Below are 13083 nucleotides of genomic sequence, written 5' to 3' on the forward strand. Positions count from 1 at the left end.
TTTTCCATTTGAAGAAGTCAGTTTGCATTTGTTGAAATAATTTCAAATTAGAAATAAGTAAATCTTATTTTATACAAATTATTGTAGTGCTAGAGATGGTTCAGTGGTTACTAGTTGCTTTTATAAAGGACCTGGTTTTGATTCCCAGCACCCACATGGTGGCTCATAGCTCTAATTCCAGGGAAAGCTGATACTCTCTTTCAACCTCCTCAGACGCCAAGCATTCATGTGGTGGACATACAGTAATTTAGTACCCCTAAACTAATATATGAAAGTGTAGCCGGGCGTGGTGGTGCACACCTTAATTCCAGCACTTGGGAGTCAGAGACAGGAGGATCTCTGTGAGTTCAAAGCCAGCCTGGTCTACAAAATGGGTCCAGGACAGTCAAGGTTACACAGAGAAACCCTGTCTCAAAAAAACAAAAACAAAAGAAAGAAAAGAAACACATTGTTATGTTAGGCTGAAATAAAGTCCTTGCCTTTTTTTTTCTTCTTCTTTCAGTTTTCCACCTATTTCCCTGGATACTTTGATGGCCAGTACTGGCTCTGGTGGGTGTTCTTGGTTTTAGGTAAGTACTTTTAACATGAGAAAATGAAATAAAAATTATCTTAAACTTTTTTTAAAAATGTCTTAAATTTAAGACAGCTAAAATTACTTTAACAAAGCCCGGTCTTACTGCATAGTATTAACCATCAATTTAAAATGCAATTTTCACCCAGGCAGTGGTGGTGCACCCCTTTAATCCCAGCACTTGGGAGGTAGAGGCAGGCAGATCACTGTGAGTTCAAGGCCAGCCTAGTCTACAAAGCGAGTCCAGGACCAGTCACGGCTACACAGAGAAACCCTGTCTCAAAAAGTAAAAAATAAAATAAAATGCTATTTTCAGCTGTTTCTTCCTTAAAGGTTAGGTAGTTTCCAGCTGTAGAGTAGCATACATATTAATACAGTCTGTGAAGTGCTTTTCCTACTTTGTTTACTTCTGATCAGTGGGCATACTGATGATTCTCCAGTGTGGATTTTTTCTACTCATAAGTTAGTGCCACAGATGGCTTGCAAACTCAATCCTAAATTGACTATAAATGTACTGTAACCTGTTGGATTAATTATGTATATGAGCCATCTTTGTTTATATCTGTCAGTAGACCACAGAAAATTTTTATATAGCTCTAATAAACATAACTTTTGAAATTATGGGGTTTCCAAAATTCTGTAGTTCATCATTGATAAGAAAACGTTATAGTGAAAGGAAGGTTTAAAACTACACTCAGTGGTTTAAGAGCACTACTGCTCTTCCAGAGGTCCTGAGTTCAATTCCTAGCACCAACGTGGCAGCTCACAACTGTCTATAACTCCAAGATCTAACACCTTCACACAGCCATACATGCAGACAGAACACCCAGGCACATAAAATAAAAAAAATAAATTATTAAATTCGCCATGGCAGGTGAATCTCTGGATTTGAGGCCATCCTGTTCTATAGAGGGAGTTCCAGGACAGCCAAGGCTACACAAAAAAACTGTCTCAAAAAATCAAAACAATAAAAAGCCCAAAACCCCAACAAAAAACATATATACACACACATACGTGTGCGTGCACACATTAAGATAATCTGGCTATTAATCTCCAGATTTTAATTTTTTACTTTTCTTGCTAATTTTAAATTATTTTCTTTCTAATCATTAAAGTAACCATTAGTACTGGGGTGAATTGTTTTACTGTGGCTTTGTTTTTTATAAGGAAATACATGTGATACAGTAACAGAGGCCATACTCATCATTGCTGTCATATCTACAAAGCAATAGAGAGCCACCCAGTATCTCTTAAAGATGATGGGGCTGGAGAGATGGTTCAGTGGTTAAGAGTCACAGTGGTTTTGCAAAGCAGGTGCAGGGGACCCGAGGTTGATTCTCAGCACCCATGTCTGACTGAGAGTACCTATACTCACCTGCACATAACCCCAACACAGACATATATATAATTAAAAGCAAAGGTCTAAAAAGAAAGATGAGAGCTGAGCACATCAGCTCATGCCTGTAATCTCAGCACGTGGGAAGGCAGAGGCAGGCGGTCTCTTTGATCTAAAGAGAGTCCAGGACAGCCAAGGTTACACAAGAAACCCTGTCCCCAAAACAAAGCACAAAGATGATTGGCATTGGGCATCTATGACACCATCACTTTCTCCTACTAAAGCTTTAGTACTCGTGATACGACTCTTGCTTGTTGCCAAAATCTTTTCTTTCCTGGTTTAGACTTTTCTCTTTTTTTTTTGTTTTTGATTTTTGGGGGGGTTTTGTTGGTTTATTTTTGAGACAGGATTTCTCTGTGTAGCTGTAGCTATTCTGGAATTCACTCTGTAGACCAGCTAGCCTCAAATTCAGGATCTGTCTGCCTCTGCCTCCCAAATGCTGGGATTAAAGGCTTGTGAAACTACGCCTGGCTTTCTTTGGTTTTATTTTTTGTTTGTTTTCTTTCTTTCTTTCTTTTTTTTTTTTTTTTTTCAAGCAAAGTCCCAATGTAGGCCAGGCTGGCCCTAAGCTTGCTGTGTAGCTGAGGATGACCTAGTACTGTGTTGTTGCCTGGACTGTTCACGTCCTGGATTATAGTTGTGCGCCACCATGCTGGTGTTCAGATTCACAGTTTGACTGCCTTCTTTTTGTTGTTTTTGAGACAAGGTCTTGCTATGTACCCTATTGCTGGCCTAGAACTCACTATGTAGATGAGGAAATTCTTGAGCTTGCTTGATCCTCCTGCCTCTGCCTCCCAAGTGCACCACCATGTCTAGTTCCTGCATTACACCCTTTGTGTATCCTCTGTCAGAGATGTTGGTGGGACTGTTGCTCATGATTCAGGCTAGTTCAGCATAACACCTAAGCCTATCAGGAACTTGAGAGTTGAGATCCGCCTTTCTAGTCAACCGATCCATGTGTGCTACTGACACCGTCACCCAAGGCACCCTTCCCTCCTGCACAGGAGCATTATCTGCTGTTGATCACTGGGTCTAATGAGTCCAGAAAGAGAAAGGCTGAATCTCCCCTCCCTTGATTTGCACAAGTTTAATAAAAATGAGTGATTCAGGAGGAATAATTTTTGGCTTGTTTGTTCACTCAGATGGACTCTGAGAGAAAAGCTGGGTTGGATGTTGAGCTTAATGGCCTAGGACACTGGCCTAGCATGCTTAGTCCCTGGCTTTAATCCCTAGCACTATTTGCAAGATGATGAGAGTAAAACTGATTACCTACTGGCTGAAAGGCAGCCCAAATTCCAAATGGATCAAAAAAGAAATAGTAGGCATTTTTAGATGGCTTGTTTGCAATATAAATACATTTAATGGATAGCTTTCTATATCAGTGTTTCCTGGAAGACAGATTGATATTTTATTATTGACTTTTCTTGTTGTGTTATATTTCATTATAAGCAAAGAGAGAGGGTGACGTGTGTGTGTGTGTGTGTGTGTGTGTGTGTGTGTGTGTGTGTGTGTGTGTGTACACACCCTCTATTTAAAGTGTTTTCACTCTCTCTTTGGGAACATTGTAGGGATCTGTGCAGCGCATACCCAAGCTGATGGCTCAGAAGCTATAGCTGACCAACACTAAATAGTTTGTTTGCCCCAGTTGTTGTTGTTGTTATTTTGGTTTTTCTTTCTTTTTTTTCTTTTTAAGATTTATTTATTTATTATTATGTATACAGTGCTCTCCCTGCATGCACGCCAGCAGGCCAGAAGAGGGCATCAGATCACAGTATAGATAGTTCTGTGCCACCATGTGGATGCTGGAAATTGAACTCAAGACCTCTGGAAGAGCAGCTTGTAGCCTCTGAGCCATCTCTCCAGCCCTATTTTGGTTTTTCAAAACAGGGTTTCTCTGTGAGTCCTGTCTATCCCGGAATTCACTCTGTGGCCCATCCTGGCCTCAAACTCAGATGTCCTCCTGCCTCTGTCTCTTCAGTGCTGGGATTAAAGGAGTGCACCACCACTGCCTAGCATATCCTAGTTATTTTTAAAGTTGTTTTTAATTAGTTGGCAACATTTAAAATCAAGATACTTTATATAAATATCTTAAAATTGTAAACTTTTCTCACCACTTGAATTATATAGCAGATCCATTCCTACATGGTGCTGCTGGTCCCTCATCCAGTGACGGCACTTCCTTCCATTTCAGAAGAACCAGCATGTGGGGTTAGCCCGTACTTCTGTACAAGTCAGTAAATACATGAAAACTGAGTGCATTGTATGCAGTTAGCTTTATAACACTGTATTGTATCTCAATAATGGTATTAAAATCATGTTTAAGAGTGTCTCTGAAAGGAGAGTTAAGAGTGTGTTTTTATTAAAGGGCACATCATCACCTCAGGGGTGAATGTGTGAGTCTGGTGCTGTCAAACCACCATTAAGAATAGACAACTGAGTTGGGCGTGGCGATGCACACCCTTAATCCCAGCACTCGGGAGGCAGAGGCAGGCAGATCACCCTGAGTTCAAGGCCAGCCTGGTCTACAAAGGGAGTCCAGGACAGCCAAGACTACACAGAGAAACCCTGTCTCAAAAAACAAAAAACAAAACAAAACAAAACAAAAGAATAGAAAACTGGGGCTGGGTGTTGGTGGTGGACACCTTTAAATCCCAGCACTGGGGAGACAGAGGCAGGTGGATCTCTGTGCGTTCCAGGACAGCCTGGTCTACAGAGCAAGTTCCAGGACAGCTAGGACTACAAAGAGAAACCCTGTCTTGGGAACCACCACTGCCACCCAAAAAAGTACAAAACTGGAGTTCTACATAAGTGTGTGCTGACATCTAGTGGACAAGGTTGCATACTGTTGGCAGAAAATTAAATAACAGAAAAGATTAGAATTAAACTTGAAGAGCAAAGTTTTGGTGGTGTGTGCCTATAATCCCAGAAAACTCCAGAGAAGGAGGCAAGAAAATTAGTTCGAGGCTGGCCTCGTTCACAAAGCAAGTTGTGTGCTAAGACCATATTTCAGAAAACAAACAACAAAACCCATTTGTAATATCTTCTTTTGGAGTTAATTATGTGGGTGTTACTTGGGAACTCAGCAGGGAGATTCTATAGGCTTCCCAGTGAAGCCTCCAGATGTAAATGTTTGGTCCCATTTTACATTCATTTCCTTTTGAGACCAATTAGATCCTGTGCAAAAAAGGCATTTACACTTGAGAGTATGCCTTCCTGTTGAGATGTGGATAATTTGATAGAGAAATCCTTTGAAGATGTTGGGGGAAATTGCCAATGTTAATAGGCTTCAGCAGGAAAATGACATGTTCCTGTTACAAGGGGGAAATTCTGGGATAGAGACTTAATAAATTAGAAGTTCATTCTTGACTTTTCTTTCTTTTTTTAATTAGGCTTTCTCCTGTTTCTCAGAGGATTTATCAATTATGCAAAAGTTCGGAAGATGCCAGAAACTTTCTCAAATCTCCCCAGGACCAGAGTTCTCTTTATTTATTAAAGGTATTGGAGGAGGGGAAGGGAGATATGTTCTATTCTTATTGTGATCATGTGATGCATTGCCAATTTCCAATCAGTTTAAAGTGAGACTCTGTGATACGGATACATAAATTGTTAGGAGAGCATTTTAAAAAGTTCTTGTCGTTCCCTATTTTTATTGGAGGGGTGGTGTTTGCAGGAAACTGTTGATGAGGGCAAAGGGGAAGAAGAGAATACTTTGGCAACATACAGGCAAATGTCTCAGTAATGGGAGGTGTGGGTAGGGCACTGATGGCCTGGTTGAGCTCAGCAGGTACATTAGGAACAGGTCCTCTTGCTTGGGTTTATACCCAGATTTTATCACTGGGCTGTTAAGGAAGCTCAGATCCAAAGGAAAGAGTGAGACTTTTCCTTTCCTTGGAACAAAACTAAGCCCTGAACTCTTCGATTAGCACAATTTTCCCCAATGGCTGACTCCATCTTTCACCAGCAGCTACCTGACAGGTGAGATCCCTTGAATATAGCAGAGAGCTCTGACAGAACAGGCTATGCTTTTGTGAACTTGATTCTTTGCCCCTTGGGCTTTGGAACTTGTGTGTTTGATAGAATAAAACCTTGAGCACCACTTAAAAGCCAGTCCAGTTGAAGGCCCAGAGAAGGCATTGTGATAGCTGTGTGCAGCAGTTGTCACAAACCTTAAATGATAGTAGGAGTGAGCTTGTGGAAGCTGGCTATGTGAGGTGCAGTGGAGAGCAGATAGACTGCAACTCAGCTCAGACTCAGGGTGGCCCTGGGCCCTCCTTGCAAACAGAACCACCCTGTAGGAATGTGATGGTAGCTGTGAATTTCCCAGTGGACTGAAGTCACCTGTCTGTTGTCTTCATTTTTCATTTAGAAGGATGTTTGACAGGCTTGGGGTTATAACTCAGTGTACAAGGCTTGATCCCCACTTGGAAAGAGAAGGGAAGAGAAGCAGGGAAGGTATAGGTATGCTAGGGGATTGCATGCTTTCTTCATCTTCTAATAAACAAGTAGTAGCCAGGACAGGGCTGGCTAGCACTCTTCTGTCCTGTGTTAGGGATTTCGATGAGAATTGTGTTATTCTATAGCTTTGATTTTCTAAACACTTGGGGGTATTTCTGAGTGGTCTATGTTGAAAGTCATGAATCAGCCAGGCTATAATTTGCAGCACCAGTTTTTTAGGACAGTGTTGTGGGAGCTGGTCAAGAAATTATTTGAGAGGGATTTCTGTGGTGTGCTTCAGTGGTTCTCAGAAACTGCACATAAGCAGTTGAGCAACTCTGTGCTAGTTGGTGTGAAATCACTGAGATGTGCTCAGGGCGTCCAAACCACCAGGTGAAGGCACTGGGTTTGAAAGCAGTGTTTACAGTTCTAATTGTTTCCTTACCAGTTAACTCTTGAGAATCCCTTGGAGGGAAACAAGGTTATGAGTGACCTTTGTTCATTGAAAAGACTAGAACCTCTCTATATAGATCCACATGTAGAACGCTTGCTTTCTTTAAGTCAACAGATATTTTGGTTAAAAGATAAAATAAAACCTCTTGTGTGAAGTATTATGGTGTTAATTCATTGAGTCTGACCTTCTTTGGTGTTGATAGCCTAGTTAAAACCTTAGCTGGGCGGTGGTGGTACATGCCTTTAATCCCAGCACTTGGGAGGCAGAGGCAGGCGGATCGTTGTGAGTTCAAGGCCAGCCTGGTCTACAAAGCGAGTCCAGGACAGCCAAGGCTACACAGAGAAACCCTGTCTCGAACCCCCCCCCCCCAAAAAAAACCAAAAACCTAGCTATAGGTTTACCTTTGCCACAGACCACGGGTAGGGAATTTCAGAAGTAATTCCATGGCAGAAAATAATACACCTTTCATTCTGGACTGAACTTGGTATTTACAGAGGGTGTTTGAATAGAGACTTCTTCCACTGGACTGGTAATTAGGTGGATCTCTGTATATCTGAGGCTAGCCTGGTCTATATAGTTCCAGGAAAGCCAGGGCTAAAAGCACAAAGCATAGAGACTTTAACTGAAGCAGGAGTTACAGAGTTTTTGGCTGTGGTAGAACAGTGCTCAGATACCCTTACACTGACAGGATGGGGCCCATAGTTTCATATTGGGAAGCCTGAGAGAGGAGGATGATGAGTTAAGGGCTAACTTTGAATATGTCTCAAAACAGATGAAAAAGTACATAGTTTAACTAAATAGCTCAGTCAGCTGTTCCATCTTGATAAGAAAAGTTAGAAGGGATCACTCCAGATAGGCACAGTGCCATTAACTGTGTGCCCATGGAAGCAGAAGAAAGAAAATGTGCCCCTTTTTGTTACTTGACCGCGCTAATGTCCTCCCTTCACTGAGAAGTGTGCTTTCATAGACTACACCTGGTGCTGGCAGGGAAGCGAGAGCGAGTGCTGTTGCTGGGGTGATGGGTCCCACTGTGGCTACAACAACTCCGAGGCACTTGCACGGGAAACATGGTGGATTTGACAGCCTTTTTAAAACCACGGCAGCCCCGTTTCCTTGTCAGCTAGGAGAAAAGTTTATTACTTACTCATTTCTTGGTTTTGTTTTTGTTTTTGTTTATTTGTTTTGTTTTGTTTGTTTTTGGTTTTTTAAGACAGGGTTTCTCTGTGTAGCCTTGGCTGTCCTGAACTCGCTTTGTAGACCAGGCTGGCCTTGAACTCACAGTGATCTGCCTGCCTCTACTTCCCAATACTTGTTGATTTTTTAAATGAGAATTTCATGCTTGAGTACTGAATTTACATTTTTACCCCTTCTTCACTTCTAGTACTCCTGCAACTCACAAATGTCAAATTCATAACCTTACCTTTACTTATTTATTTTTAGATTTATTTATTATGTTTAGAGTGTTCTGCCTACATGTACACCTGCACACCAGAAGAGGCATCAGACCTCATTATAGATGGTTGTGAGCCACCATGTGGTTGCTGGGAATTGAACTCAGGACCTTTGGAAGAGCAACCAGTGTTCTTAACCTCTGAGCCATCTCTCCAGCCCCTTATAACCTTGTCTTTATTATTATTGTTACATACATAAAATACACACATACATACAACTTGCTGAGTACATATAGTGTTGCTCAAATTTATTTTAAAGCAAACTCATTTTCTTTTCTTCCTTTTGGTTTTTTGTTTTGTTTTGTTTTGTTTTTCAAGACAGGGTTGTTCTATGTAACCTTGGCTATCCTGAAACTCACTCTGTAGACCAGGCTGGCCTCCAACTCAGAGATCTGCCTGCTCTGCTTCCTGAGTGCTGGATTAAAGGTGTGTGCTACCAGCACTCAGCAAATTTTTTTTTTTTAAGAGAAGACATTGTTTATATAGATTATCAGACTGCCTTGAACTCCTCCTTGCTTAGTCTGAGATCCACTGTGATCATAGGCATGCCACCAAACCCACTGCAGTGCTTACTTTATAGTTTGCTGTGTCAAAACTCCCGACAAGCAGCTTACTGAAGGTAGGACGTACTGTCACTCACAGTTGGAGCAGCGTGCTGGGGAAGGCATGACAGCAGGAGCAGGAGACAGCTGGTCACACTTCGGCTGCATTTGAGAAGCAAGGACAGATGCTTTGGTCTGGGTCATCCAGCAGGATCTTTAAGTGACTGTTGAGTGGCAGGTTTTGACTTTGAGAATCCCGATAAAACTGTTTATAAAGCAGCATGAACTAAGTGTCCAGGGCGCACACCTATTCTCCAGCGAGTCCTGCAGGCGGCATTTGATTTAGCGGTCATTGATTCATTGGCTTTCCTGCTTGTCAGAGAACAGCCTCCAGGTGGCAGCAGTGTCTTTCCCTTCTGCTTCTGCTCACCTTTCCAGTTCTGACAGTCCTCTGTGGTGTCATCCATGGGAGCTGTGCTCTGCCTGTCACCTTGTCTTCTTGGTGTAAAAGACAGATGCACTTGTATCAATCATATCAGTAGGCTACCAAACAAACAGAACTTAGAGTTGTGGGAAATGTTGGCAGTTGCTAAAGAGTAAGTTAACTTGCTCCACTATTGACTCTTCTTTGCATGGTGGTAGCCTTTTGAAACTTATACAGTCTAATGGGAAACAAGGTTTTTGTTTTGTTTTGTTGGTTTTGATTTTTTTGTTTGTTTCGGTTTTTAACCATAATGTGGAGAGATAGAAAAAGGACACTAAAGGCTTACATGTGAGCCTGTCTGGTTGTCAACCCAATATTGGGTGCCAAAAAGTAGTCTCTTATATTTGTTAAAGTGGTATATGTCTTTAGTGCTTTTTCTTCTGGCATTACAGTAAAGAGCTACTTGAAGTTTTCCCACACATTATTTCCATAAGAACTAAACCAGTATGTATGTACAGGCCTGGGGAATGTAGCATAGTGACACACATCTGCTTAAGCATTCAAGGCCCTGAATTCAAGTCCTAAAACAGGAGAAGAGGGCAGGGAAACACATAGACACAGATATCACTTTTATTTTACTTGTTATTGGAGACAGGGTTTCTCTGTGTAATAGTCCTGGCTGTCTTGGATTCACTTTAGAGATCAGGGTGGCCTCAGACTCATGGAGATCCCCCTACCTCTGCCTCCCAATGCTAGGATTAAAGGCATATGTCACCATGCCCAGCCAGACATCATTTTAGAAGTATACATTTCTGTCATATCACTTCTTAAAAGTAGGTTAGGAGGGCTGGAGGATGGCTCAGAGGTTAAGAGCACACTGACTGCTCCTCCAGAGGTCCTGAGTTCAATTCCCAGCAACTACATGGTGGCTCACAACTATGGTGGCTCAGATCTGTAATGTGATCTGATGCTCTCTTCATGCATCAGTATACATGCAGACAGAGCACCATATTCATAATAATAAATAAATTAAATTAATCTTTTTTAAAAGTTGGTTAGGGGGCTGGAGAGATGGCTCAGTGGTGAAGAGTGCCGCCTGCTCTTCCAGAGGTCCTGAGTTCAATTTCCAGCAACCACGTAGTGGCTCACAACCATTTATAATGTAATCTGATACCCTCTTCTGCAGATAAAGCACTCATATGTAATAAATAAAATAAATACATATTTTTTTTTAAAGTTGGTTAGGAACTGCATATATTCTGAAAAACATGCTTACCAAATTCTTTGGTTCTTTAAGATTTCTAAAGCATATTTGTGGGATAAGACAGGTGATTTTTACATTCACTTTCTAACTTTGCCACAGTTTATATAGAAGGGGATATCATTGGTATCCTCACTGGAATTTTTTCTGTGTGTGATCTGATAGAATTGTCAAGTGAATAGTAACAACAGATACAGTAGGAAGTAGTCCTGTGTTAGTCTGTCCTAATGAGAGTAAGTATAGGATGAAGAATTGCCATTTCCATTTTGTTCTTTTGTTGGAAGAGAGAAGAGTGAAAAACTCCTGACCTAGTTTTTTTGTTTTTTGAGACAGGGTTTCTTTGTGTAGCCTTGGCTGTCCTGGACTCACTTTGTAGACCAGGCTGGCTTGGAACTCAACAGCAGTCCACCTGCCTCTGCCTCCTGAGTGCTGGGATTAAAGGCGTGCATCACCACATCCGGCTCCCTGACCCAGTTTTTTAAAAGAGAGCATACTGGGACTAGAAAGTTGACTCAGCAGTTAAGAGCACTTGCTGCTCTTCCAGAGGACCTGGGTTCAATTCCCAGCAGCCACATGGTGGTCACAACCATCTTTAACTCCAGTTGCAGAGGATCCTGTGCTCTCTTAATGATCTCTGAGGGTACTGCACACATGTGGTACACAGGCATACATGCAGACAAAACACCATCACATAAAATAAGTCTTTAGAGAGCATGCCAATTATTTATAGTGTGTGTGTGGGGAAGGGGGGCAGAGGGTGATGTTAAGAACTGAAAATTGACTGTTTATTGGCTACTATGATGTCCATGTATAGTAATTGTCCAAACGATCTTGAAATGCACCACACATGTCTCTAAACGTCTTGTCTTCTGTGACTACACCCTGCTCTTAGCCAAAATAACAAGCTAACTATGAGGTTGACTGTTGAGTGTCCTTCTCTGGCAGATGTGTTCTGGCAAAGGCCTTCCTGCACTGATGAAGTCCCTCAAGAAGCGAGAGCACCTGCAGGAAGTGAGTCACTACCAGAATGGAGGACAGTCACCTGCTTTAAAAAATAAAGTACTGTTGAAAAAGATCATTTCTCTCTATTTGTTCCTAGGTGTAAAATGTTAATAGTTAATGCAGAATTCTGTAATCATCAAATCATTAGTGATTAATGTTTGGAAAAGCTCTTGCAATCAAGTCTGTGATGTATTATTAATAATGCCTTATATATTGTTTGTAGTCATTTTAAATAGCATGAGCCATGTCCCTGTAGTCAGTAGGGGGCAATCTTGCTTTATTCATCCTCCATCTCAAAGCCGATTTGAAACTACAGATTAGTGTAAGCTATGTATAAGGCTGGCTGTTTAAAAAGGGGTTTTCTCAAAAGTCAAAACTTTGGTTATGACTGCATTTCTGCACATAATCCATATTTCCTGTTCAAATTAACCTAGAAATATGTTTAATTGTACTGTGTGTGAACACCTGGAAGCAAAACCATAGTGCAAAGTTCATTGTAGTGTTAACAAAAAATGTCCTCAATTGATAAATAAGCATTAATTTTTCATAGTCGATATTCAGAAATTACCTTTTCATTCTGTAGTTAATGTGTACAAAGGAATTTTTAAGGTGTGTGTCATCATATAAAATGGAAAGGGCAAAGGCAGATTCAGATTAAATACTAAATGTTATTATGTAAACTGTATGGCTAGAATCCCAGAGGGTCAGGAGCAAAGAATTAATTTGGAACTTTTGAGAGGATCCCTAACATTCTGTACTCCTTGCTTTTACAACTGTTAAGTCTGTAGAATGATGTGCTTGCTGCCCAAGTGCTAGCTCACTTTGGTTGCTATATTAAACTGTAAATACAATAGAACATTAATAAATGTCTCTTGTGTAGCACCTTTTACTGTAGATCAGTGTTTAATTTTGGAGTTTACATTTGTTGATTGTGCAAACATTTTCTAATCTTACACAGTAATCCAGAATATATTCTAAAAATTTTAACTTCTTGTGTCTTAGGGGTTTATTGCTGTGATAAACACCATGACCAAACTAGGTGTGGTGGTGTATGCCTTTAATCCCAGCACTCGGGAGCAGAGACAGGTAAATTTCTGAGTTCAAAACCAACCTGGTCCAGGACAGTCAGGGGTACACAAAGAAACCCCATCTCAAAGAGAAAACAAATCACAGTGACCAAAAGCGACTTGAGGATGAAAGGTTTATTTCAGCTTAGAGTCCCACAACACAATCCATTGCTAAGGGAAGTCAGGGCAGGAACTCAAGGCAAGACCCTGCCAGCAGGAACTGGAGCAGAGGCCATGAGGAGTGCTGCTTACTGGTTTGTTCTCTCCTGCTATCTTATAGCTCCCAGGACCACCTCCTAGAGATGGCACCACCTACTGTGGGCTGGGCCCTCCCACATCTATTATCAGTCAAGAAAATGCACCACAGGCTTGCTCACAAGCAATCTAGAGAGACTGGGATTTGAACTCAGGACCTCTTGATTGAGCAGCAAGCGCTTTTAACTGCTGAGCCACTTCTCCAGCCCTATTTTTGTTTGTTTGA

The 13083-nt window shown here is 41.3% G+C and overlaps 1 protein-coding gene across 1 annotated transcript in view; it reads left to right on the forward strand.

The window, feature by feature from the left end:
- Window positions 1-12201, forward strand: part of Ndfip1 (Nedd4 family interacting protein 1) — a 48504-nt gene extending 36303 nt beyond the window's left edge. The window contains exons 6-8 of the mRNA XM_051163921.1: window positions 503-569; window positions 5357-5462; window positions 11479-12201. Of these exons, the coding sequence (XP_051019878.1) occupies window positions 503-569; window positions 5357-5460 (171 nt within the window). The 3' untranslated portion in view covers window positions 5461-5462; window positions 11479-12201. The remainder of the gene's footprint in view (window positions 1-502; window positions 570-5356; window positions 5463-11478) is intronic.
- The last annotated feature ends 882 nt before the right edge of the window (window positions 12202-13083 follow it).

This window comes from Acomys russatus, chromosome 20 (assembly GCF_903995435.1).
Source record: "Acomys russatus chromosome 20, mAcoRus1.1, whole genome shotgun sequence".
In the NCBI taxonomy this organism is placed as follows: domain Eukaryota; kingdom Metazoa; phylum Chordata; class Mammalia; order Rodentia; family Muridae; genus Acomys; species Acomys russatus.